The sequence below is a fragment of the Manis pentadactyla genome, chromosome 8 (assembly GCF_030020395.1).
Source record: "Manis pentadactyla isolate mManPen7 chromosome 8, mManPen7.hap1, whole genome shotgun sequence".
Lineage (NCBI taxonomy): Eukaryota > Metazoa > Chordata > Mammalia > Pholidota > Manidae > Manis > Manis pentadactyla.
The window spans coordinates 71,112,085-71,139,404 of record NC_080026.1 but is presented as its reverse complement, the minus strand read 5'-3'; the positions used below and the strand labels follow the sequence as shown (position 1 = coordinate 71,139,404).

At 47.4% G+C, this 27,320-nt stretch overlaps 1 protein-coding gene across 1 annotated transcript in view; it reads left to right on the top strand.

Annotated features, from left to right (window-relative positions):
- Positions 1-26,795, top strand: part of SH2D4B (SH2 domain containing 4B) — a 47,919-nt gene extending 21,124 nt beyond the window's left edge. The window contains exons 4-7 of the mRNA XM_057505851.1: positions 3,221-3,437; positions 5,994-6,118; positions 22,488-22,708; positions 26,231-26,795. Coding sequence (XP_057361834.1) covers positions 3,221-3,437; positions 5,994-6,118; positions 22,488-22,708; positions 26,231-26,323 — 656 coding nt within the window. The 3' untranslated portion in view covers positions 26,324-26,795. The remainder of the gene's footprint in view (positions 1-3,220; positions 3,438-5,993; positions 6,119-22,487; positions 22,709-26,230) is intronic.
- Positions 26,796-27,320: the final 525 nt, after the last annotated feature.

Genomic DNA, 27,320 nt, shown 5'->3' with positions numbered 1-27,320 from the left:
GAGGGAGATCCTGCCCATGTGGATGGACCTTGGGGGCACTCTGCTAAGTGAGATAAGTCAGAGAGAGAAAGACAAAGAAAGTATGATATCACTTACATGTGGAATCTAAAAAAGCTCAACTTACAGAATCAGAGAGTACAATGGTGTTACCAGGGCCTGGGGTGGCAGGTGGCAAAGAAACTGGGGAGATGTCGGTCAAAGGGTAAAAATGTGCAGTTAGAGGATGAGTAAGTCCTAGAGAGCTAATGCGCTGCATAGTGGTTAGAGTCAATTATGTATTATGTCCTTCAAAGTTGTTATGAGACTGGATATTAAATGTTTTCACCACAAAAGAAATGATAATCATGTGACATGATGGGGGCATTTGCTAATGCTGTGGTAGCAATCATTACAATATATAAATGAACCAACACCTTAAACTTATAGAATATTATATGTCAATTTTATCTTAAAAAAAATGCTAGGAGAGGAAAAAAACAAGAAAGCTGCCTGGGAGCGCCCTGACCCTGTCTGACTCCACACTGGGCTGTTACCATTGCTGGAGCTGGGCGGCAGGGGTGGCTTGGCCGAGGCCGAGGCAGAGACCCTGCTGCCTGCTTGCAGCCTCACTGCTTCCTCCACTCTGAGTGCCCTCGGCGCGGCTGCCTGGCATTCCGAGCGGACCTGACTCAGCTTCATCGTGGTTAGTATGGCCTGGTGAACACGAGCACAGGAGAGAGTATGCAGAACAGTGTGGAGCTCAGTAGAGCCAGAGTGCAGAGTGTGGACTGGAGCTCAGAGACCCACTGGGCTGGGAAGGAAACAAGGGCAGAAAGGACACTTCTTAAGGCCAAAGAGTTTGCCCTTTACCCTGTGTGCAGGGGGAGCCACTGAAGGCTTTTGAGGAAGAGAATGGTAAGATTAGACCTGGGCTTTGGGACGCTGAGTTCAGTCTCTGCGTATCAATGGCTCTGGGCCTCACCTACCTGAGTTCCAAAAACCTGTCTTCCTAGTTTGCCATATGGCTTTGTTCTACAACCTGTCTGTTACTGTCTCTCAGGGGCTACCTGTCTGTCTGTCTGTTACTGTCTCTCAAGGGCTAGAAGTGCTCGAAGGTCACTGGTCCTTGTAGGGCACAAGGTTCTCTGTTTAGCTTGAAGTCTAGGGACTGCGAAGCCACTGCCCAGGCATCCTGGCCTTGTTTTAGCCTCTCACCCCAATGCAAGGCAGGCATCGTGGTGTTATTAGCATCCAGAACTTACAAATGAGCCAATGAAACCTCGGTTTTCTCCCTGGGGTGGCTTCCTCCCTTTCTTTCCTCTGGAAACCTCCTATTGACCTGCCAGGACCCAGTCAGATGCCCCCTCTCCTGTGATGGCTCCTTGCTCATTCGCAGAATGTGAGCGTGGTTGTCACCAAACACTGACAATGCTTTCTTGTCCCCATTCCCATTGTGTTAGAGATGTTTCTTATTTTCCCAGCTAAGCTCTGAATGCCTTGAGGGAACAGTTTGGCCTTTGTTATCTCTATATCCAGCTCAGGGCCTGGCACAGAGTTAAATACATAATTGGGCACAACTATCCAAGAATATGTATCTCCCGGTGACAGATATACATATATTCTAGGCACTGCAATATAGTGATGAATAGACCAAAGAAAATTCCCCACCTGTCCTGGTGGGGCTCATAGCCTTCAGGATCGTCGGCATGTGACCTCCACTTCCATAAATACCTTCTGACAGGCAGACTTCATGCTGTCTTCCTCAGATCTGGGGATGGTATGTTTTGAAAAAGAGTCTTTGACATCTTGAGAAGTACAAGAGTTTCCTTTTGGGACCAGGGCTCTTCACCTTGTATCTTCCAAATGCTAAGAGACTGCAGTTTTCTGACATTGGCTGCAGGTGCTTGCTACACATTGTATTGGATGGAATTGGAGTAGAAATAGACAGTCTACCCAGATTTTACTCCAGGAGGGGAAGGTGACCCGCTCAGGCCAATGCAACCTCTAGTTGTGCCTAATTAGAAGAACATGGCCAGCTCCAAAAGTTCTCTACCAAAGGATTTTTAGAGGCAGACAGGGGCCTGACAAGATGCAGTCAGACTACAGAATACTGGGTTTTAATTCTAGATCTTGCCTCCAACAGGTTTTATTAACTCAGAATTTTCCCAGTTTCACTACTCCCTTTTGAGCTCTAGAAGCAGCAACTTGCAGACATCTTTTCATGGCACTTGGCTGAGGACCGTCCCTTGAGGAAGACAGAAATCTGCAAGGCTGGAAAGGGGCAGCTTGGAGTTTTGTAACCCATGGAGTGACAGAGCCGTCAAAGGATCCTCTCCCTTCTCCCTCCAACACACTCACCCACCAGCTGTCAGGTCCACAGGAAACCAAAGAGAGAGGGCATCAGAACTGGGGCACCACTGTTTCCAGCAACTCATTCTGTGGTAGCAGAGAGGGTGGCTCCTGGCTGGCTGTGGCCACTGACCGAGGGGGCAAGTCACTGTCCTTCCTTGGGCCTCAGTTTCCACCTAAGTAATGTGAGGAGGTTGGACTAGATGGTCTTAAATGCTTGTTGGCTCTTTGTAGGGAAGAGCAGGGGCTCTGGTGTCATATCTGCCTGGTTTTAAAATGAAGGATGCTCTAGAGGTGGGGTTCATGTGGTAGAGAGGGTTGTGTGAGTTTAGAGGCAGACACACCCGGATCCAATCCCGCCTCCCCTCCCTATTAGCTATTTATCTTTCGGCAAGTTACTCAGCCTCCCGGAGGCTGGGTTTCCATGCCCTTCTCCTGTGGTTGGGGGAAGTGTCTATAACGAGATACTGCCGGAAAAGCAGGGAGCCCAGGGAGAGCAATCAGTGTGGGTGACAGTATTATTGGAAATGCTGACCACTTTGACAGGTGCCCTTGAGGCTGGGCAGGTGGGCACAGGATTTGAGGAGCTGCTCTGAGCAGGGCATTCCCAGGAAGAAATACGTATGGAGATGTAAATTTCCAGTCAAAGGTTGCTTGCTCTTTCTGGAACAGGGCCACAGGAACAGCCAGACGACCCTAAACTGCCCTGGGTGTCTTTACCCTGACAGGGACAGGCTAACCGAGGGCTGCTGTCTAGGGCTGGGTCTGCTCTGTCATTCTGGGGAGCAGATCCGGGTGAATCCTGGGGCCCTGGGTGGGTCCCGCGCCCCTGGCCCAGCCCCGTGCCGCCTGGGCTGCGGGTCCGCTGAGCGCGCTCTCTACCCCTTTCCAGTGCGCAGGTCCAAGGTGGCTGACGAGGAGAGGAGCCGCCGAGCCCAGCGCGCCCGCGACGAGTACCGGCGCCACTCGCTCCGCGCCATCCAGAAGGGCACGGTCGCCGGCCTCAGCTCCAGGTTCCGAGAGCTTGGCCAGAGCCACGAGCAGGAGGCCAGACTCTACCACCACCTGCCAGGCCCGGGGCCGCCGCCACCCCTCGCCGTGCCCGTCGGGTGGGTGCGGGGGACTCTGCATCTGCAGCCTGGCTCGGGGAGGGCCTCTGGCTGGGCGCGGGACACTGGGATCCAGTCCCGGCTCTGCCTCCGACTTGCAGTGCCGTGAAATTTGGGGCTAATCCTTTCTGCTCTGTGGGCCTCGTGGTCCCAGTCTGTGTAATGGGGCAGGAGGGAGAAGAGAGGACTTGGCATTGGAGATTTCTAGTAACTCTGGAGTTCTGGCAGTCTTAACATACTGGGGACTAGGATTCCTTTGAGAATCTAAACAAAGCTGCATACCCTCTTCCCTCCAAAATGTGCATATATAAATAACCAAAAATGTGTGCATGTAATTTCAAGATCTTAAAGGTCTCCAATACCCTAGGTTAAGAGCTTGTGATACAAGACCTACAGTAGTTAAATATGGCCCAGCAGCCTGGAGACCAGGGCTGGCTGCCTCTTGTCACCTGGTGCACTTGGGGTTCTGGTAACAGGTTTGCAAATGAGCAGGGGTGTGTGCAGGAGGAAGTTCAGGCCCCCAGGATGGAGCTGTAGGGATCATGGTACAGCCTGGCTTCAGGCCAGCCTTGTGTAGTTGTCAGGAGGGGAGCAGCGATGCCACAGGGAACTGCTGAGGAGGACCAGGGGCCACACAGATGGAGTGGCAGAGCCAGGCACTGGGAGAGGCCACGTGTCAGTTCCCCTCCTGGGCTGCGCCCTGGGACAGGCACTGTGGCCACACCACTCTCAGCACTGCAGTGCCGGCACTAGCCAGCACACCCTCGTCTGGCTGTACTGAGGTGCAGACACACACTTGTTGATAGGAGAGAGTTCCAGGTGGAGGAGTGAGGACTCCTGGCCAGGTGGCCTCATGGAGCACCCATCTTAGCATTTATATTCTGGTGAATCAGATTCTCTCCTTAGAGACAGAGGGACAAGAGTGAATGACTTTTCCTTGCTGTTATTTATAACCTCTTGCCTTCTTAGGAGAGTGAGTCCTAGAAACCAGAGGATTTTCTCCTTGGAGCAGTTATCTACTGGGGAATGCAGGTGTGAAGTAGGAGGCTGGGACAGGGCTGCAGCATTGTCCTTAACGAAGAAGAAAGGCATCTGGGGTTATCCAGGAGGGGAAATCCCACAGGGCGGGCAGGGTGGGGCAGAGCCTGGGCAGGTGGCCATGGGAAAGCCAGGCTTTGGAGAATGAACTCGGCTGATGGTGGCTTTAAGCTAGGCAGGGGACCTCACCCTCTGCCTTTCTCATGACGTCTTTCTCAAAGCCACAGGTTCATGTATGTGTGTGTGTGAGTGGATTCATTTTCAGGCAAGTAAAAATATGAACTTGTTCTGGGGTTTGCATGGAAGTGCTGAATTCTCTGTCACAGCACTGGTGCTGGGCAAATACAGAGACTATAGGAAGGGACAGCTGAAGTTTATTTCATAAAATGTGACAACAGCAGTGTTGAGTTTTAAGTGCTGTATTATAAAGGGGGCTAGGGATGACATAGTAAGAATTTGCCGGTTTCTCTCACTCAGTTGGAAAGGTGAAAAAGCTGTGGTTGTTCAAACTGGGCAGAGGCCTGTTCTTCAGATGCTGTATCCTCATACTATAAATCAATGCAACATCATCTTGCTGCATAGTGATTCAACAGGTAGTCATGTAGGCTTGTCATGCGTCCTGTGCTGGCAAACTCTTACCTGTGATTCGTGTTAGTGGAGCGCCGACAGACAGGGGTCTTACAGGTACTGTCTTTGCATGCTTTCAAGAACCACGGTTTAGATACAAAACAATTAAAATCTTGGCTTGCTTGTGAGAAAATACTTAAACATATCCAATTCATTACTCGTGAATCTCTTTAAGTGCCCCATTCAGCTTATTCTTAGTAGTTTCAAACCTCATCAGATTCTCTGTCCAGAGCCCCCAAGGGCAGTGTTTCATTCCCTGCCCTCTCCTTTTAATTTCTTGGTGGTGAATCTCAGCCATCTCCAGAGTAAACTGAAGTTGTCTGGCTTCTCTCTGATCACTGTCCTGATTCTGCCTCACAAAAGAGCCTGGGAGCTAGCTGGCAAAGGCATGTGTCCCCTTAGAAGGCAGGGGATGGGGGAGATACAAAGGGGCAAAAACAGAATTCTCTTTAGCAGGGGGCTTGGGGTTGGGGGCAGAGGACAGTCATGTGTTAATAAATTGGCTCCTGTTTCATTAGGATCCTTCATGGATGCTTATGTTCATGCCATGACTATTCTGTGGAGACAAATGTGCCTTTTCTTTCCCCCCTATCTTCTTTTCCACTCCAACCTGTGTGGCTTTTTTTCCAAGCAAGTGATAACATTTTTCTTTTGGGAAAAATAATAACAGTTGGTACATTATAATCTGCAAAGTACCTACAAGTACCTGGGCTCATTTAATGCTCTCCACAGGCGTGAGTGTGGGCATCACACTTAGTCACTCTCATGGTGGTCTCCCTCCTCCTGTCCCTCCCTCCCTCCTTCCCTCCCTCCCTCCCTCCCTTCTACTTCCTCTCCCCTCCCTCCCCTCCTCTCTCAGGCTCTCCCACACTCTGTCTCTCTTCTCAGCAGGACTTGGGAGCGCCCACTGCGTCCTGTCTCCAGAGAAGTCACAGTCCGCTGGTTTAAGGAGGAGCAGCTGCCTCGCCGAGCTGGCTTTGAGAGGAACACCAAATCCATTGCTCCCTGGTTCCATGGTAGGCTGGCTTTCTGGGCCCCTGGGCAGATAATTTCCACATCTCTGCCTTTGTCTGGGTTTGCCAGGAGGTCCTGAAGGACTGCTGTAATCACGGGAGCAGAGGCTTTAGCTTCTGCTAATTCCGCTCTGCCCCACAAAGATCGGCCAGTCTCCCAGGGTGAAGGATCAGTGTTCCTCGCTCATCTGGGTGAGAGTGGAGTGGGGAGGGGTCCCATGTGTGTCCTTTATTCGCTCCTTGAGTGTGCTGAGTTCAAGGCACAAGTTCTGATTTCTCCAGGGCATGTGCTCAAATACTGAGTGCTGTTTATGGTGGCCCTGAGAGACCAAGGCACAGTGTCTCAGAGCTGGCGTCCAGGAGGCAAGAGGCCCCAGGGATTCTGAATGTGCATGCTCCTCTCTCTGCTGAGAAGGATGAACACGACTTGCCCACCAATCTCATTCACAGCCCCCTTGGCCATCAGGAACTCCTCAGAGGCATCTTATTCTATACTCACAGGACAGTGGCTCTTGGTGGACCGTGAGCTCCTGGGGGCAGGGCCCATATCTTGTCTGATCCTGCATCCCCAGATCCCAACCATAGCCTGCACACAGCTCTGAATACATACTTGTTGGTTAGATGACATAGTGGCTGAAAGAAGAGGTTAGAGTCCATCCAAACAGCACATTAGAGGAAGAGGTTCCCTGAATGTATCTAATCTCTTCATTCTGCAGGTAAAAAACAGGCCCAAATTGGGGAGGAAGTTTTCATAAGGTCGCCAGGAAACTTGTCAAGTCAAGGTCAAGAATGTATCTCAAGGCTAACAACCCCATCCAGTGATCTGAACGTTTGGAGCCCTCAAATAGGAAAACAGGATTGTGATTTCAGCACAGACTTGCTACAATTAAATAGGAGTGGCTATTGGCCATGAAACCCCTCTGTATCAGTTAGCTAATACTACATAACAAATCACCCCAAAACTCAGTAGCTTGAAACAAGCAAGCAATTATTATTTATTCATGAATTTCTGAATCAGCTAGGCAGTTCTTCTGGAGTGGGCCAGTCTCAGATGATCTTGCTTTTGTGTCCCCAGACAGCTGGCAGGTCAGCTGGGGCTCGCTTATCTAGGGTAGACTTGGCTGAGATCCCTCTGCTCCATATGGCCTCTCCATCTCCAGCAGCCTGACCAAAAAGTCAGGTTTTTCTGGATAAGCTGCAGCTTGGCCTGCCCCCCGTTATCAGCATTGAGCTCATCTTTGCCTGAGAAATCCCCTGGTTGGAATTGATCTCTCCTGCCACAATTAGCACTCATCTGACCTTTACCTCCTCTGTTTCCCTTCTGCTAGCCTCCTGGGAGCTTGACTGGCTTCCTCTTTGGCCTGTATTTCCCCTGAGTTTGCTCTGGTAGTGTGAACTGCTCACCTGATTCTGGCCAGTTTCCATGTTCTCAATTCCATCCAGAGGGAGAGATGAACCCAATGTCATGATGGGCACTAGAGATCCTGGGATCTTGGGGGCTGGTAGGGAGGCCCCATAGGCAAGCTCTGGGCCTGGCTCTAGCTCTAGGAAAGGCAGCTGGACTGGTTAGAAGAAATCATGTAGAGGTGAGCAAGGCCCTGTGCTCCTTCATCCCCACTTCAGGGAGCCCAGAGAGTGTGTGAACAATGAAGTGCAGGCAGTAGCCTGACTACAGATGGGATGACTGAGTGGCAGCACTGCTTAGGGACTGGCCACAGAGGCACCACCCGTCCATGCAGGACTGTCCTCCCTGCCTGTTTCCTTCATCTGGTCCCTCTGCAATTCATCCTCTGCACACCATCCTGAAAATCTTTAAATATAAACCAGATCTCATTGCTTCCCTGCTCAGTATCATCTGCTTCCCTTGATACTTGCAATGAACTTCAGACTTCATGCTGTGCTGCAAGGCCCAGATGTGGGTCCTGCTTCCCACTGAAGCCTCATGCCCTAATTCTCCCCTTGTCTACCTTGCTCCCCACTCTGGCTTTTTCCCTCTTCCTCAAACAAGCCATTTCCTTTTCTGCCTCAGGCTCTTTGTTCTTTTTCTGGCTCTGCTTGCTCCTGCTCCTTCCCTTGTTTTTTGCAGAGCTAATACCTTCCCGTTCTCATCTTAAATATCCCCTCTCAGAGAGGCCTTTCCTGAACCCCTTCCTTAAAGCAGCCTTCTCCAATTTCTCTCAGTTCACCCTGTTTATTTCTCACCCAGTTAGTATTTTTCTCATTTGCTTATGATCTTTTCTCCTACCTGAATATAAGCCTGTGAAACTAAGGGCTTTGTCCATTTCCCCCAAACACCTACCTTAGGAAGTATCTACAGGAAAAATGGACAAAGGGTCAGAGTTGGAATTAGAACTCAGTCTCTCCAATTCTGGTGGACAACCCTTGCTTCTCTGTGCTGGGGTCTGGTTGACATGTGAGTTGCCTCTGGGCCTGATGAGTGAGATTGAGGTGGGAGCCATCCTCTCTTAGACCCCTTCCTTCTCCCAGGCCTCACACATCCCACAGAAGGATGGAGGCCCTTTAAGGCTCAGAAAGCAGGCAGTCAGCATAACATGGATGACTGAGCCCTGTGGCCCTGGAGCTGGATCTGAGGATTGCCTGCTTCTCACTTCTGTCCCAGTTACGTGTTCCTCTGGCCCCTGACAGAGCTTCCCTTTGGGACACTGCTCTCCTTTTCATTCATACGTTGTTATAATCATGAAAGCATAACATGAGCATCTTTGGTGCCTGCATAACTCAACTCAAAGCTCTGTGGAGGTGGGGGTTTGGCGGGGGACACTGGGTGCTTGGCTATGCTTGTGGCAGCCAGTGGAGAAGGCACAGAGGAGGTGTTCAGATTTATCTTTAGCCTTATTTTCTGTCCTGATAAAAAAAAAAGGAACTTTTATATTGTCACAGAACAAACAGGGCTGTGATTTAAGTCTTGCAGTTTATGTAACTGATTTCACAATCTTTTGACACTTCTACCATTAAGCATGCAGGGAAGTTGCTAATACATGGACTGGAGCTATTTAGTGACAAAATTTTCATTGGTCTGTGACAGAATGAAAGGAAAAGGCTTACATATGGAGGGTGGCCAACAATCTTCGCTTGGAAAGGACTGTATTGTATTCTAAGATAACGTTCTTTCCTGAGTTTTAGTGTTAAAATGTCCCATCTTTTATGAATTGATGGTGATAGTGGGCCATAGTTATTTTTATATATTGCCTTTGCTCAGAAAAGCACAAAGGTAGCAGCCCTGTGTTGATTTCCAAATTCTTTAGAGTAACTTTACTCACACTTAAACTCCCAGTCTGGAACTACCGGTATGGTGCAACTTCTTTCCCAGAGTGGGAATTCTCAGACAGCATCCCTGGTAGGGCTCCCCTTCACCAGTCCTTACAGAGGAGGTGCCTACTGCTCCATGGGCAGGCTGCTCCAGTCAAACTGTGAGGGAGTCTTTGCTGCAGATTAGTTAGGGGTTTTCTCTGCTCCCAACTGGTCTTGGCTAGGCATCTTGGCTGGTGTGACTCTGCTCCACGTATCTCTCATGCGCCTCCTGGGACCCAGGCATGCTCTTCCTAGGGACCAGAGAGCAAGTGGCAGCATTCTGGGCTCTTGAAATCTAGTCTTTGAACCAGCACACTGTTGCTTTCACCCCAAGCCATTGGCCACCATATGTCACAGAGTTGGGTGGGAAAATATATTCTGCACCTTTTGTGTGAGAAGCTGTAAAGCTGTATGTCAAAGAATGTGAGAACAAGGAGGGGAGGGAAATTTGAGCCAATAATACAATTTATCAATCCCCATATAAATCTTTTCTTTCCCAGGTAAAACATTCCTAGCTAATTTAGCTGAATTCCAGATGCAAGTTAAAAATGACTACTGTGACTTCTATTTCCTTCCCTTCCCTCAAACACATTTGGATGCGTTGTGGGGTCAAGAGCAATGTAGACAAGGAGTCTGAAAATACGGGGCCCACTCTAGAACCTAGCAGCTCTGTGACCTTGGTTGTATCCTTTAAACCCCCCACCTATGAATTGGGATTATAATGTTGACATCTCAGGATACTTAGGGAGGTTGAGCCAATAAATGTGCTTTGTCCAACCCTATGAACCATGTTGGTGCAGGGCCGGTGGCTCCTGGAGGTGGCCCATTGGTGACCCCATCTCCTCTGGGAAACAAAGTTTGGGGAAGTGGGCTCAGAGCACAGTAGGAAGGGAAAGGGGAACTGGCACACCGCTGGGACCATAAGGTTCTCTATAAAGGGTCTTCTGTTAAAAAGAGATCAAATGGCAAAGTCATTCATCATTCCTCCTTTGTTCATGGTTATATTCCAGGGGTTATAAGAGAGACTTGTAGTTATACAAAAAACTCCTGAGAAAAGCTAGTGCATGTAAAGTTGGCTGTGGTGAAAAATCTATTTTTGGACTTCAACATGTGTCTAAAATTATTAAGAAGAGCCTCTGTCTGAACATTGGCTCGGTCGGAACACATTTCTCTCCTGAGCTTTTCTTCTAGAAAACAGTTGCAATGTGGCCCATGGTTTATTGTCTTGGCTGTAACCCACTGGCTGTCTTGCAGCTTGGAGGGCTTGGCGGGCATGAGGTCACATGTGCATGATGTAGTTGTTGCTGGTAAGCTCTCCCCTTCGGACCCTGTCAGGTACTGGGAACCTCACGCATGGCCTCTCCTGCACTGCGTGGGATATTATTATCATGCTTTTTCTGACAGGCACAAAGTGGGGCTTCACTGGAGGAAGCACTCCCTGTCCACATGGACTGTACAGTCAGTAGGAGCCTGGCACCTGAGGGTGGCCTTCCATGAAAAAAGGGAGCTCTGAGTGGAATGGGCATTGTTTTCTACCTTCCCACAATGCAACTTCAGGATATATTTAGAGGACAGGAATGTTGGAGGTCGCAGAGCCGTGAGGTTCTAGAATGGGCCCATACCTTCCGACTCCTTGTCCACCTTGCTCTTCACCACAGCACATCCAAATGTGTATGAAGGAAGGGAAGGGAATAGAAGTCACAATAGTCATTTTTAGTGATAACTTGGGGGAATGTTTGCCTTGGGAAACTTGGGATAGGATAGATAAGGGGACAAAGCCGCCACTGTTCAATCTCTGGAGTCCTGTCTTGAGAAAGGGAGATTGTTAAAGAGGACAGAACTAGGGTTCAGGGCTGGGAGTTCTGAAGAGACATTTCACTTCAATAGAAGAAATTGATTTTTGATGGCTGCAGCTTACCGTTAGGCAGTCTGGATGGCTAGTGGACTTCCCAAGTGGGGGAGTGGGGGCCTTCAGCTTTCTCCCCTGGCGTCTGTGATGCAGCATGATTCTGGGGTTCCAGGAGCACAAGCCTAGCCCCTGATGAGCCTCCCATGTTCTCACAGGTGGTCAGAGACATTGGAAAGGTTGGCCAGAGCACAGGGCTGGCCACAGAGTGGGTGCCTGGGAGTCTGTGGGCTGAGGATTGAGGGTGTTCTCCCAATAGCTGTTGATTTTCTTTGTCCCTCTATTGCTGGTGGTGCAGGAGCTGAGGAAGGTGGCCTGCCCTTCCAAGAGTCCTGCAGGCCAGCGGCAGACACACCAGGCTGGCCTGCAGGGAGGCAGGTCCTGGGGAGGTGGGGAGGATTGTTCCTGGGAGGCAGAGGCCAAGTGGGAATGGAGGCTCGGCTCAGCCCCTCTAGCTGCGTGCACGGAACAGGAAAGGCTGGGCTGGCTGACCAGTGCTCACCCTTGGCGATCCTGCCCACACGATGCTGCTGCGCAGTCTTGTGCATTTGCCTGGCTGTGTCTACGTACAGACTGGTTTGATGTGCGCAATCTCATGGGCACCCTCAGCTGCTCCTTGAGCCAATCACAGTTAGCCCTTTGCAGGTGACCATACAGAGGCCCAGAGAACATAAGCAACCAACCCCTGTTTACCCAGCAGGAAGCATGAGAGCTAGGACAAGATGTGGGGCTTCTGGCTCCTCATTCTGTGACCTTGCAGAGCAGAGCCGCCACTCATCTCCTGGCCCAGTTTGAGGGAAACTCTGGGAATGCTCTGTTTGATCTTGGGATTATTCTTAGGAGCTAGAGTTTCTGGGGCTGAGGTGGAAAGAGTGAGCCAGCTCAGGCCCTTGTCCTTGGCTTCCAAGATCGGTGGGAGGATAGGAAGCTATGGTGAGGCTTCTGCACCTGTTGAGAAGTGGCAGCCAGAATGGGTGACCTCGGCAGTGTGCATCCAGGCAGTAAATCCATGTTAAGCAAGGAATAGCTCATGAAACCCTGGGTGGAGAAAGGAGTAATACCCACTTTTAGTGGTAATATGAGGATAAAATGTATAATATTTACAAAGTGTTTAGAATGTACCTGGCATGCAATAAATGCTTCCATATGTCAGATGGGATAAATAAACACGGTTGTCTATGGAGATGCTTAGCAGGCTTTGAAGCATGTAAATGGTGGCTTCATACCCTTTACTTACTTTATAAATAAGGGTGTGCACTCCTCTTACTTAGAAATAAAGAAAAAGACAACATCAAATGACTGCACAAAAGGAAGATGATACTGATTTAGGCTTCCAAAAAAGAAAGTACAAGCCTGAATTTTCTTTTGTTATGGAAATCATACCCATCTTGAAATGATTTTTTAAAAGCTGTGAGGGGTGACACGTGGGTCATTTGGAAGGATCATTAGCATGTCACTATCCATCATGTCCAATCAGATTGCTAATTTTCCTCTCCTGAGCAGGGTTCTGAATGGAAATTTCCCACCAACTCTGACCCAAATGCAAAAATTTCTAAAGAAGAATTAAAGTAGGTCAGTTGACCTACTTTCCTCTTAAGGTCTTGCTTAAGCTTTTCCAACTAAGAAATAAAGGGATCTTTTCCTTCTTTTTTAAAAAAATTACACACTGGCTATATAGGCTATATATGTCTCAAAAAAGGAAAAAGGGCAAAATTATTTTTTGCTTTAGGAAAGCATAGGTTGGAATGGGTCCCGTGATGGTAACTTCCTTTTTAGCTGTTTACAGTTCTGTTTTTAATTTCCTACCCTTTGTGCCTTGTCTTCCTAACACTTTCAGTTTGGATCTTATGGCTGAGAGCTTTGTTTTCTGATCCACAGGTGTGGGTAACTAAAAGGTATGGGAAGGAGCCGGGGTTGGAGGACCTCCATGATTTGGATTTGATGCTGACTTGTAAATTTTCTATCTCGATTTAAAAAAGCACAGAGTAACAGTAGCTGTGATTTCTGTTGATGTAATTCATTTAACATTCTGCTAGTCCCATCAGATATATGGTGGTTACAAAAGATTGCTCCTACCTCCCTAAGTCTGGGAAGATCCTTTCACAGGTCAGACCCAACTTCACCTCCAGGAAGGCCTTCGGCTCTTTGCTCCGGGCTCTGTGGTCTAGTTCCTCACCTGTCTCCAGCCCCAAGCCCATCCCAGCCCTGGCAGCCAAGGCCCCAGCTCATGCCCCCGCCCTTGGCTTCACGTTTCCACGAGGGCAGACATGGGGCTGAGAAGGAAGACGTGGCGCGGGGGCCATGGCTGCTGTCTACTCACTGCTGCCTTCCCCCGACCTGTAAGGGGCCCCAGCGTCAGGGCAGGGAGCACTTGGTGAGCATCACGAGGTGCTGACTGTGGTTCAGTTCGATGAGCTTTTCCGTAGTCAGCTGTCCTGAGATGGAGTAAGCTACCTCCAGGAGTTGTGAGCACCCACTGCTGCAGCTGGCCCTGCAGTCAAGACAGTGAAGGAAGGCACGGACTGTCCAGCCTGATGGGGATTAGATCGAGAGTTCATGACTTCTCTCCTCTCACCCTCCTGCCATGAGCTGTTCTTTCTCTGCTTATCTGAGAGACAGTTACAGTGGCTTTGACCTTTGCTAGAGAAGTCCAGTCACTATAGCAGTTGAGAAGCCATTCTTAAAATGAAGACTCATTAATATTTATGCTGAATTATTAAAGGTTTACCAGACTCAAATTACCTCCTGTTTAGCAATGAAGTTCTTTATAGAGCCACACACCAGAGTCATTTGCTTGCAGGTTTCATTTAAAATAATGTTGCTACTTTTGGGTGTTATGATTCACACTCTGTCACAGCAGCTCTCAGGTGTGCAGAAGACAGGAGGTGTCCCCTAGCCAGGGATGCGACAGCCTCAAAATGCTTCCAGGAAGGGGTGAACATGGCTTCCAAATGCAGTTAATGTATGGTTTCTTGTGTAATCGCACAGATACACTGTGTGCCCCCTGCAGTCAGTAGGGTGTCACCAGCATCTGTGCAGTCCTGTTTCAAGTTTCAGGGCACAAGACAATGCAGCTCTTTTGCTGTTCTCCAGTTTCTCCCTTCTCGTGAAGTTATCATTCCCCCCTTCTTCCCCTCCTGGTAGTGGGAAAAAACAAACACTAGTCCATTTTGTTTAACTTCGTCCTGTTCAGTGGTGTGTAATCTTTTAGTGAACTCAGTCCCTTAGGTCTTGAGGATTTCTACCCCTCCCTTCTTCTTTCTAAGAGGGCATCTAGTGATTGAGGCTTCCCTCCTCTTGGGAGGTGAGTGGGGGCAGGGGTGCCATGCTGATGTCCAGACATCCTGCATGAGGGTATGTGGCGGAGGGGACAAGGGAGGCGGAGATCTGGGTCCCTGTTTTGCTTCCAAGCCATGTACCCTTCATGGGCTTGTGTCCACCTGTAGGTGCACAGAGGCACTGCTTGGATGGGGGGCATTGCCAAAAAGGAAGGCTCATCAGGGGTGGTGGGTTAGCCTCATCTGTGGGATCATGCTAGCTTTTCTGTTTTAACTGGTAATTTATTGCATATGTACTTTGTGCTGGCTTTGTGTCAAGTAAACACTGAGCATCCAGTATTTACTTCTCACAGAGCTCTCTGGAAGAGGTCATTGTATTAGCAGTTAGATACCTGGTTGCTCATAGTATGTGGGGCACTCTTCTAGGTACTTCACTTACACTGACCTACTGAGTCCTTACAGCATCACTGTATGCTTGCTGCTAACATTCGCCCCATTTCACAGACTCAGGAGCTGAGACACAGAGAAGTGAGGCCGCCTGCCGGCAGCTCACGTTAGTCAGTGGAGGCGACGGGATTCACACCCTGGTGGTCTGGCTCCAGAGTCCGTGCTTTTATCTGTGATGCAGTGCAGCCTTGCTGCCAACTCACAAGTGAGGAGCCAGGGGCTCCAGAGATGCGGTAACTGCCCTGGGGCAGGTAATGCTCAGTGGAGTCAGTGTCCTCCAGTCCAGAAGGTCTCCTTGAGGATGAAGAGACAGCTGCTCCTTTAGGAGACACGCGGCCATCTGTGGGTTTTGGGGCCAGCTGTTTCAGCTGCCATGCCTTATTCCTGGCTGGAGCAAGTGTCTGCTTTTCGTGAGTCCCGTACCATGCTCCCAAAGAGTTCCTGCCATCCAAGTCTCCATACAATCTGCAAGGTCCTCATGCAATAAATGGAGTGAAACGGAGTTTCCATGTTTGGGATGGTTGAGTTACTGGAACTGGAGCACTAGGAGGCAGATTCCCTGTGTAAGTAAGGCAGTTAAATAATCTGTTGATTATTAATATCAGCTTCTGTTGTGTGCTGGGCACTGTTCAAAGGACAGAGCACGTAGTGGTGAATAAAACTGACAGCTTCCTTGCCCTCATGAACATTCACTTGCAAGCAGCAGAAAAAAAATTAAACTGGTATAATCAGAAACAACCTACTGGCTGACATGACTGAAAAACCCAAAGGCAGGATAGGGTCAGGCTTTGTTCGATCCAGGGGGCTTACGTTTGCAGCGCCTGGCTTTCTCCATCTGTCAGCTCTGCTTCTCAGCATGATGTTTTCATTCCCAAGCAGCACGTCAGCCTAGGGTTGCGTGCCTGCATTCATGTAGGTTCCAAACCGGCAGAAGAGAGGGCACACTTCTCTCATCAGTCTGGGTATTAATCTCAATATTCCTCCTTGTTGGGTTTGTGTGGGTCACATGCCCACTTCTGAGCCAATCCCTCTGGCTAGAGGGTACTCTCTCTGATTGGCTAGATCAGAGTCACATGACCATCCTTGAAGTGGGATGGAGCCCATCACATTGCAACTGCAGAGACTGGGTGAGAGGGTGGGGCTCCCCAGAAGAGGGCTACCTTCCCTTGCCAGAGGAAGGGCAAATGGTCCTGAGTGGGCTAGACCAATTGTCGTCTACCATAGAACGGAAAATAACCTGACCTGTGTCCTAGTTCAGTCAGTGAGACTGGCATGAATCAAATAATAAACTTACACTTCCAGCTAAGGTTAGTGCTACAGGGGCCTTGGGTAGCCAGTTTCAAAGGTAATTTCACTGGGTGGTCAAGACCCTCTATTGTGAATAGCGGTGTTAGTGATTTGAGCCTGGCATGTCAGCCTGGAGCAGTCGTGGGCATGGAATATTGCCTCTTGTGCATAACTATATATGGAACCAAAAAACTTGTCCGGTGAAACCCTTGTCTCAGCAGTTAGCTGTGGTTACATTTCATTTGGGGTTATAAAAAATGAAGGCATTTGAACTCATTCATCACAATCTCTGGCTTTAGGATGCTTTGAGAATCTGTTGAGAATGAAGAGCTTAATAATTCCAGCCTCTTTAATGACATCATCTGGAAAGTACGGCAATAAGAAAGGAAAGTCACAAAAATGAATGAGAAATAGCTAAGCCCTAATGGAGGAGTTGTCGGCCGGGAGGCGTAGCTGCAGTGAAAGCTTTAAGAAATATGCGCGTCAGATAAATTGAGACCCATAAAAAGTAACACGTCGTGTCTGGACTGCCTGCATTTCATTCTTTTCAGGGAGAAGCCCTAACAGAGAAATAAAAGGAGCTCATTTGGCTGCTCAGGTCCAGTTCTGAGCTAATGGTTTCAGGGACTAGTATGGAGGTGGCGGAGGGGCTGGGAACTGAATCGCAGGTCTGCTTTAGGATTTGCTCATGTGTGGATTTATGGGTACATTAGAGCAGAGTGTCTTTTAAAAGTGTGCTTAAAGTGCTTTTCCTTTCCTGGGGCTGCTGCCGATGAGCACTGATGGCGTAAATATTTTGATAGCAAACAGGAAGTTGTTGGCGGTGTTGCACGGAGAGGATTAGGCGGGGTGTTAGGAAGAACGCATGGGGATCTGTGCTCGCAGTGCAGTCACAGGAGTCGGGAGCTGCTGGCCCCACTCACAGGGTGCTTCGGGCAGTACTACTGGGCGGCTGTTAGCACAGTGAGGGTGAACCCGGACTCCTTGGTTATGCTGCAGCACGTCTCGCCTTCTGCAGCGCCCCCTTCTCACACACTACCCTGGTTCAGCAGTGAGGTGGGCCTCTGTCCGGACCTTGGCCCCGTCTTTTCTGCAGAGGCCTGACAGAGGGCGCTGCTGTTGATTGATTTCTCCTGCAGCCCTGCCCCGAGGAGCCCTGGGCACGTGGGAGCTGGATCAGGGGCAAAGCCCTCCCCACCAGGCTTCCTCACGGGTTCTGATCTGTATGCGGGCCTTCGGCCTCAGTTTCCAGATGACAGCACTGTTTGCTTCTGTCACTGATCTACGAGGCTGCGGCAAAGGCCAGGATGGGTTTGTGCCTAGCCTGGCAGGAGCAGACCCCATAGTTGCAGCCACCCTTGTTTTCCTGGCATTGTTTGACTTACTGTGGTCAATGACTTTGGGTGACTCTAATGTGAGTCCATTTTACTACTGAAGAGAGATTTCTCAAAGTCAGGCCCTAAGTGGCAAGAGACCTTACTGGAAGCTCAGATTTGTTGGTTTAGAGCCACTTTCAACAGGATAGCATATTGAATTTTGCAGACCCTGGAGATGAGCCCATCCACTTTGGAAAGGCCTCTCGTCCCTGGAGACTGAGCACAGTTTCTGTCTGGACGTTTGCAACTACTCCCCACCTCTGGCCTCTTTGGGTACAGCCCCTGGGCCAAACAGACCTTAAGGGCATTGTCTCTTGGACAGTGGTCAGCCTTACCACTGGTCAGTGCCCGAAGCCCTAACCTCGGCCCCTCAGAACAACAGGGTCCTGAGAGGCCTAATCCACACCTTGCACACACTTTCCTCCAAGGCCTCCTGCATGTAAGGCTCTGGTTTGGAGAACAGGCTGCTGACAGTCTAATAGGAATACAAGCCTTGTGCATACGTGACTGTCATCGGAAAGAATGCTGACCTACTTCTCTCCGCTCTCTGCCACTTACTAACTGTGAGACCATGGGCAACAATTCATTCTCTATTAGTCTAATTTTCCACTCTATAAAATGGGGAGAGTAAAAGTACATACATTGAAGGGTTATTATGAAGATTGAATTAACTAGTGTGTATGATGCTCTTAGCACAGTGGTTGGCACAGTGGCAGATGGGAATATAATTTTAATTAATTAATAATTTATTCAACAATATTGAGGGCCTAATAAGTTCCAGACATGGGGATATAGGAGGGACAAAACAGACAAAACCTTGCACTCACAGATCTTACAGAATAATAATTTTTACATAAGCCGCTGTGTAAGCTGCCTTTCCTGAATAAATTATATCATACAGTACTATTTTTCTATAACGTTTTTCCCCCATTATCAGTTACACTTCTTTCAGGTCTATTTCCATGTTGGTGGTTCTCAACTAAACAAGGGTGATTGTGCCCCAGGGGACAGTTGACAATGCCTGGAAGCATGTTTCTTTGTCACAATTTCGAGGCGCCGTTGGCCTCTAGTGGATAGAGCTCAGGGATCTGCTAAACATGGTACAGGGCCTAGGGCAGGTCCCCATAACATATTTTTATCGTGCTCAAAATGTCACTAGTGTCAGGCTGGTAAACCCTGGTCTTTGTTATCACCAATCCTTGGAAGCCCCCTCTTCCTTCCATCAGATAGGATCCCTGTCCTGGATATTTCCCCCATTATTTCTTTGCTTTACTTATTGTTTATATACCAATCTCCAAACACGGTAGTGTTTAGATTTGTGAGCTTTTCAACTTAATGTAAATGGAATGATACTGTATTTATTTTTCAATTATTAGCTTGTTTCATTGAAAACCTTTTTCTAATTGCATTTTTCTACCTCTGCTGTTTGGAGGTTATACCAGGCACAGTGCCTTATCATTTAGTGGGGGTTAATGTAGAATGATTTGACCTGCATACTTAACATATTCTCAAGTTAATATGTATATTTTTACCCTCTTCCTAAAGAGGATTTTTGAACTCCAGTCATTCCTACTGAACTAATCAGATTTGTCCAGTATTATAGTTCTTTTTTAACCCTCAAATTATTCATTATTATTATTTTGTAAGTCCGTATGTATTTTTAAATTAACTTACAGTGTCTATGCTCATCATCCCTCTAGCATCTCAGCTTCTCTATCCAGGATCATACTTCTTCTACCTGTAGTACATCCTTTAGAATATCCTTAATAGTCAACTCTCAAATTTTTTCTGAAGATGCCTTTATTTTGCCCTTGTCCTTGAAAGGTAGTTTCATTAAACACCTTTATTTTTTTCTGAGTACCAGGAAAATATTATCTCATTGTCCTCTGGCTTTGATTGTTGCAACTGAGAAGTCAACAGTCAGATTGTTTATTTTTGTGGGTAATCTGCCTGTTTTCTCTGGTTGACAAAGTGAGACATTTGAGTAGTGCTTTGTAGTTTTACTATTATGCGTCTTTGATTAATTCCCAACCATTTACTGTTTTAAGTATTGTCTCCTGTCTGTTCATTTGGCCATTCTTTGGGATTCAGATTATGTATGTTTTAGACCTTTCATTCTATTTCCCTGTCTGTTAATTTCCTGCAATTTAGATTAAGTTTCTCTTATGTTACAGTCACATAAATTTATATAAATGGATGCATCATTCCAAGTTTTCACTGTGACCCCATTCATCTTATCCTTTCTCTGCACTTTTCTCCTCCTTATACTCCTTGCTGCTAATGTGGAATCTACTCAGCCTTTAAGACTTTGTTGCCTCTGTAAGGCCTGCCTTGATGTCCAGGCCTCATTAATGTCCTCCTTCTTGTGTCTTTCCTAGCACTTACTGTCCTCTGCATGAGGTAACATGGGGTAGACCAAAGAGCCCTGGACTTGAAATCCGAGGCCCTGGGTTCACATTCTAGCTCCACCACTTGAGAGCTCTGTGACCTCAGGTAAGTCACTTCACTTGCTGACCCTCAGTGTCCTCAGTTACAAACTGATAATGATAAGGATGTTAGGAAGACAAATGAGACAAGGCCCACACAGTCCCAGATAGTGCCCAGAGCTGGTTCTGACTCAAGGCTAATTATGGAACCTTCAATGTGTCCTTTTGCCTCTCTACCTCAAGATGGAAGCCATTTCTGGAAGACTGGTGGTCTGGGAGCTGGATTCCAGTGCTACAGCTGTGGAAATGTAGCTAGGAAGCCATCCTTCAATGAGGAGGCCCTCACTGAATTGAAATCCCTGGATTGTGTACCTCCAGTCTGTACCCCTTGAATTCACCCTTGAACATTCTCAATATTTTCCTTCAGGAATCATTAGTAGCTCCCCATCACCCTCTGTATGAAGCCCACCATCCTTGTATGGGGAGCGCTTTCAGGCTTGACTTCTGCCTACCCCACACGTCCCACTGTGGCCCACCATGGCCACTGTGGCCTCCTCCTGCTTTGGCCTCCTACTATTGCGGGGCCTCCTACTACTATACTCCTACCCTGCGCTCGCTCCTTCTGCAGGCTGCCCTCCTTGCCTTGCTCCTCTGTTTTCACCTTTCTGTCCCAGTCTAACTGTCGTGGCTGTGCGTGGGCCCCAGAGCCTGGTGGGGTGTCTCCCTAGTGCGCTACCACAGCACGTGGGCCCATACCTCACATGGCCCTCATCGCTGTTGGTTGCAGTGGGCCTTAAAAAACTTACTGACAAACTTTATTTCTGTTCAGAGTCAAAGCTTCTGGAAGGCAGGAAACTTTTTCATGCGATGCTGATTCTCAGGTGCCCAATGTGGGGCCTGGCCCCTAGAGAGTGCTGAATAACTGTTTATGAAAGGGATGAAGGAAAAAAGGAAGAAAGGAAGGAGAGAAACTTCAGGTGCTGTGTGGTGGTGGTGGTGGTGGGGGCTCTCCATTTCCTTCCAGCTCTAGTTGTGTACCTAGATAGTCTGGGTGGGAAGGAGGTGGCTGGCTTGACTGCTTCTTGATGAGTCCTGGTCAGGGAGGAAAGCGGTAGCCCCCACTGGTGTTGGCTGTCTCTAAAAGGGGGACACGGGACGGTGTGTTTGCCTCTGTGTCCTCTGCTTTGGGCACAGGGACCTTCCGGCCATGCCTCCTGTTAAGTAGGAGAGGAAGGGGAGGGTGTCTGCCTGCCTGGTGAGCTCGGGACAGGCATGGCGTGCGATGGACAGAAATCACCAGTGTAGTACCTTTGGGGTCATGGGAATGAGCAGCCAGCTACCTCCTCCCTTCTCCTGTGTCACAGGCTGTAAGTAATCCCACTGACCAAAGGTAGAGGTTAAAGGGACAGTGTGCTGCCGTGCGCCTGTCTTATCTGTTTCTGAAATGCTAAGTCATCTGACCTGAGGGTTGTAATGTGCCGTTGAAGTGGACGGATTAAGATGATCACTTAAATATGAAAGGACATGGGAGAAATTGTGGGCTTGGCTGAAGCTCTCTTAGCCAGGTGAGGGCCGAGCTGGACAGGTAATCTAGCTTTTCTGGCTCCCTTCTGCTTCCTGCCCTCCAGAACCTGACCCATGAAGCTCATTGCCTCCTGAGCCCTGCCTAGATGGGAACGCTCCCTAAAAGCCTTTCAGGGGACTTCCACTGTCCTATGAACAACCCCAGGGCCAGACCTGACTTTCATGCTGTGGAGACACCACATTGTGCATGATAGCAGAACCTGACAAGACTTTGTTCTTTGAGCTGAAGTGAAGCTTAATTCTGTGGACCTATTAAGAAATGGTTTGCCTAGTGTCCTCAGGTCCATGGAGGAAGTCTTTTCACTTCTTAAGAGGAAATACTGTTTTTACTGCTCATTCCTGGGTACTGGAAAGAGAACTGGGGCAGTAATTGTAAGTCACTCTGGTCTTACTGTTAAAGTAGGACTCTGAAGGTTCTCCTCAGGGCAATGCTTGTTGACTTGTATTTGTAATCAATAGATGCTATAATTCCAGCCATTAGTAATGCTTTGCTTACCCAGTTAATCCAAATTAGTGTGGCTTAATTTGGAGGAAAGCCTGCTAAACTCGAGTCCTAGTAGAAACTGTGTTCCCAAGCTCACAAGTGGCCGCTCTCGGCCAAGATGCATCCTGTGTGGGACGAGGCAAGGCCTGGACAGCCCTTGAGACCCCTCTCTTCCAGACACCCTTGTTGGGAGATGAGGGGCAGGGGTAATAGTGGGGGATGTCCAGGGAAGGGATTGCAGCCTGTGCTGACATTTTTTTTCTTTTTTAAACCAGGAATTATTAGCCGAGAAGATGCAGAAGGTCTCCTTGAGAACATGACTGAGGGAGCATTTCTGGTCCGGGTCAGTGAGAAAATCTGGGGTTACACCCTCTCCTACCGCCTGCAGAAAGGGTTCAAGCACTTTCTTGTGGATGCCTCTGGGGATTTTTACAGCTTCCTGGGCGTGGACCCCAACCGCCATGCAACACTCACTGATCTCATTGACTTCCACAAGGTATCTTTCATAGGAGTGCTCGCTGGGAGATGAAACTGGTAGAAACATGAACAGAAGAGAGAGCCAGGCTGCAGGCATCATAAAGAACTGGGGATGGAGAGGGAAAAGGCAACCCCAGAAGGTCCTAGGGTCACAGGACTATGGAACTGGGGTGGAAGAGACCAGAGGTTGTCTAGACAAGACTGGGGCACTGTTCTCTCTGGCTTACCTTCTGACTCATACAGTCCCCTCCAATCCTGGGCCCCAGGCCTCTTCTAAACTTGAGTACCTGACTGCTCCCTACTGTTGACACTTAGGGGCTGGTCGACCTGCCTTCTGTCCAAGTCCTTGTCTCACCCGCAACTCATTGTCAGGATATCCCTCTTGAGGACATTTCAGGCAGGTGTCTGGTAGCTTTATGGAGTGAGCTGAAGCCTAGTGGTCAGCCCTGGGGTTAGAGAAGCTTTCCTAGTAGACTTCCCATGAAACTTGCCCCAACTACAGTTTACCACTTGGTATGGGTGTGACCTTGGGCAGGCTTCTTAGTTTCACTGAGCTTTTCCTAACCAGCGAATGGATGTAAAGAATACTTAGCTTAACTCTGTGATCAAATGAGGGAATGTACATAATAGTACTCTGAAACTGTAAAGTGATATGGAAGTTCTTGTTGCCCAGAGTAATTTTGTTATTTGTTCCCCTGCCATGGACCTCATGTTGAAAAAGATGTTGACTTCCAAACAGTATATGTAGACAGAAACAACTTTTGGGTTAATGCAGCTGTTGGTATCAGTAGTAACTGGGAGACAGCCAACAGTGGACCTCAGTGACCCAGAAGGGTGGGACCCAGGGATTCCGAAAGACAGAGTTGTGGTAGCTCAGGAGTCCACCATCTACCTGAGCTTTGCAGGTATAGAAAGTCTCCCAGAATTACTTGACTGTCTCACTAGGGTTTTGCTATAGCAGGGACTCTTGCATTTGTATAGCTTTTTCTCCATGGATATCCCTAGGGCTTTAGGGACAGCCCTTGACCTGATCTTATACATAAAGCACATAGAATCCCCTATTTGCAAATACCTATACACTGGGTAGAGAGCGCTGCTGGAAAACTGGACAACAGGGTAGATTTCTACTTGTGTTGGGAAGAGCTTTCTAACACCATAGGAAAGAGAGGGGGAAGTGATGTGTGGATATTGGCACCTTCTCTGTCAAGCATTATGCCTATTGCTCTCCATCCATGCTCTCAGTTACTTTTCATGATAGCTCTGCAAGGGAGGCATTTTAGTCCTATTTCACAGATCAGGAAACCAAGTCCAGGGAGCTTGAGTAATGTAAGTTTTTGTGGCTGGTACCAGCCAGATGCAGGAGTTACGCCTCAGGCTATCTGCCTCTAAAGCTTGTGCTTTTTCCTGTGTAAGCTGCTTTGAGCAGTGATGAGTTCCTTGACCCTGGAAGTGTCAAGGCAGAGGGAAAATGTCCATCTTTTCGAGATGCTATGGACATATTCCTGCATAGGAAGGCTAGATCAGACATCTTTGAAGGTCTTTATTCTCTCCCAAATCCAAAGTTTGAGACTGCCACTTTAGTTTTATACCACTGAACAGAGAGCTCGTCCATGCCCATGTGGTGATCTGGTGGCCAGCATTTATAAATTAAAATTTTAATTACATGTTAATTTATGATTACATTGTAAGATAAATCAAATACAATACAAAGTGAAAGCCTTCTTCATTGCAATCCCTGTTTTCACCCTCTACCTTGAATCACCGGTCTCCCACGTACCTATCCAAGTATTTCCTGGGCATTGATATAGGCATTCATGTACATAAGGAAATATACAGTTATGTTACTTTTTTTCACATAAATTGGATAATTCGTTGCCAGTAGCTCAGCATTTTGATTTTTTAACATGCTTAATAATCCTTAGAATGTATTTTTAAAAGTCTGGTGCCTAGAATAGGCTGTCGAAGTTTAAATTTCACCCTCATTACTGGTGTGACTTTGGGCAACAACTCAAACTTTTGTGCCTTAGTTTCTTCCTCAGTAAGATGGGTTTAATAGTAGCACTCACCTCTTCAGGGTCACTGTGAGGTGTCAAAGAGATAGCACTGTGTAAAATGTACAACAATACACCTGGCATTTGCAAGTTATCAGGACATTGGCTACTATTGAAATATGTCTATGAGATCTTTCCATGTCAGTGAGTATACTGCACCCTTGTAAATGCCCTATGGTATGGGTGTATATACAATTTAATTATCCATTCTCCTTTTGATGGCCACTTATATAGCTCCTAGGTTTTCATGATCACAAATAGTGCTGGAAAGACTTGCTTGTGTATGTTGCTTTGGGCACATGTGCAAGTATTTCTCTAGGATGGATCCCTAGAATGTGGAATTGCTGGATAGAAGGTAATGCACATTTTAATTTGAAAAGATCTGCCAGATTGCCCTCCAAAAATGTAGCACCAGTTCATGCTCCTGCCAGAACCATCCGAGGCTGCTTCCCCACACTGCTGCCAATGCTGGGGATTAGCTATCATTTAAATTTTTTCCCATTAGATGGATAGACACTGTATATCATCATTGTTTAGCTTGCATTTCTCTGATTAGCACTGGTGCTGAAGATCTTTTCGTATGTTTAACAGCTACTTGGATTTCTTCTGTGAATTACCTGTTCATATCCTTTGTCCATTTTCTACTTAGCTGTCTCTTTCTTATTGATGTGTCAATTTCTCTGGCAACTAAATTGCTCCTTATCTATGTCCATCATGCTCTTTAGGTCTTATGTGGGCATTTTCCTTTTAATTTAAAGGAGCATCCTTTTCATTTCCAGTTTCTTTATAATGCCTATTCTTGTATCATGGATGATTTTTCTTCTTATTCCACTGAGGAGATTATGCATCTCTTGCAGGCTCTTTGTTTGTTTTGTAAACGTGGTATTTTCTTAGGAGTCAGTTCTATAATTGAGTTTGGCATCTTTCTTTTATGGTAATGATTTTCCTTAAATATTTATCAATTTTGAGCTCTGAGATAATTTTAGAACTTTGAATTTCCTGTTTATCCATCAGTAGATATAGTCCCTGTTTCCCAAGTCCAGTCTCTCCATGCTTTTAAGGGTTGGAGTTGACAGTGAATAGCTCATCTTTTGGACATGGGAATGTCTGAACTCTTTGGGTGTCTTCTGCATCCCGAGGAAGGAGGGTGCCCCACCCCCAACTCCCTGATCTGCCTGAGGCAAAGGCCTCTTCCGTCTGGGGTTCCCCAGCCCATCCCACCAATATTTGTTCTAGCCCTGCCCCACAGTAACTTCTTCTGGTTTTCAAGGATTCTTAAACATTGCTGCTTTGTTGATGGCCATCCTTCTTATTTCCTTGTATTTTATGGATTTTTAAAAGCTTATTTTTTTTCTTTAATTTCTATAAATTTGAGTGAGGAGGAGGCAGACACATATTCTTAGTCTTTCTATATTGACCAAGTCTCTCTCCTGTAGCTGTTTATTTCTCTTTCTTGATTAGAAGTGAATTTCCTTTGTTTTTCCTTTCAGGAGGAAATTATCACTGTTTCAGGGGGAGAGTTGCTGCAGGAACCCTGTGGACAGAGGGACAGCCCGCCAGACTACCATCTGTTGTTTGAATGATTTTTTTCCCTTACCAGTTGGACTCCTTTGGGCATCCTGTTTTTTTGAACTCAAGAATGTCCCAGCTCAAATCCTTGTGGCCTTCTGGAAGACCCATTGCCACTGCTAGGGTTAAGTAGAGTTGAATATCTAAAGGGATGTGAAATATATAGCATGTGTGCTACTGGTCCCCATCCCCGAGCCCAGGACAGAAATTGCTAATAGTTCATGCAACTCTCTCATGAGGAGTTCAGATTTGACCTCAGAAGATGAAGCCTGTTAGTCACGGCTGCCCTAAGCTGAGCCCCTGGAGCCCACGGATCATGTTTTAATAATCCAAAAAATTCTTTTGCCGAACTCTGAATTTAACACATGGTAGACATTCAATAAATGTTTGTTGAATGAATGCACTTCTTTTGAAAGTCTTCCAATACTGATCAGCAATGATTTCTAGTTAAGTTATGTCCTACTTGTCACTATTTATAAAGTTGTGGTTTAGAGAAATATTATAAAGGGTTCATATGGAAAATACAGATGCAATATCTTTAAGGATGTTTGTATTCAACCCACAATGATATGATCATCAGAATTATCCAAACATTCTGAGACCAGCTTCCAAAACAGATGACTGATACTGCTCTGCCTTCCTTATTTGCCTCTTCTGCCACCTCTCTTCTGTTTTGGAAACGTATCTTGGCCCTGGTTTTGCCATACTGAGGCAGTGTTTTCATGTATTCCTATAAATGTGCTGCAACCTTGGAGTTAATTATAAATCCAAGAATGGTTTATAGACATTGGATAAGGCTTCTGCTCCCTAGGTCTTGGCCCTCTTTATGCAGATTGTTCAAATAATTACTTCTGCCTTCATACTCGTTTTGATTTTGATTCTACTGTCAACTTAATTTGAGTATGTTCTTCATATTAAGAAGACCCTTCTAATACCTCCTCAATAACTGTCAGGGGTGGTGGCTATTTGTTCACGTTTCACATTTATGGACATGTGCACAGAGACAGCATG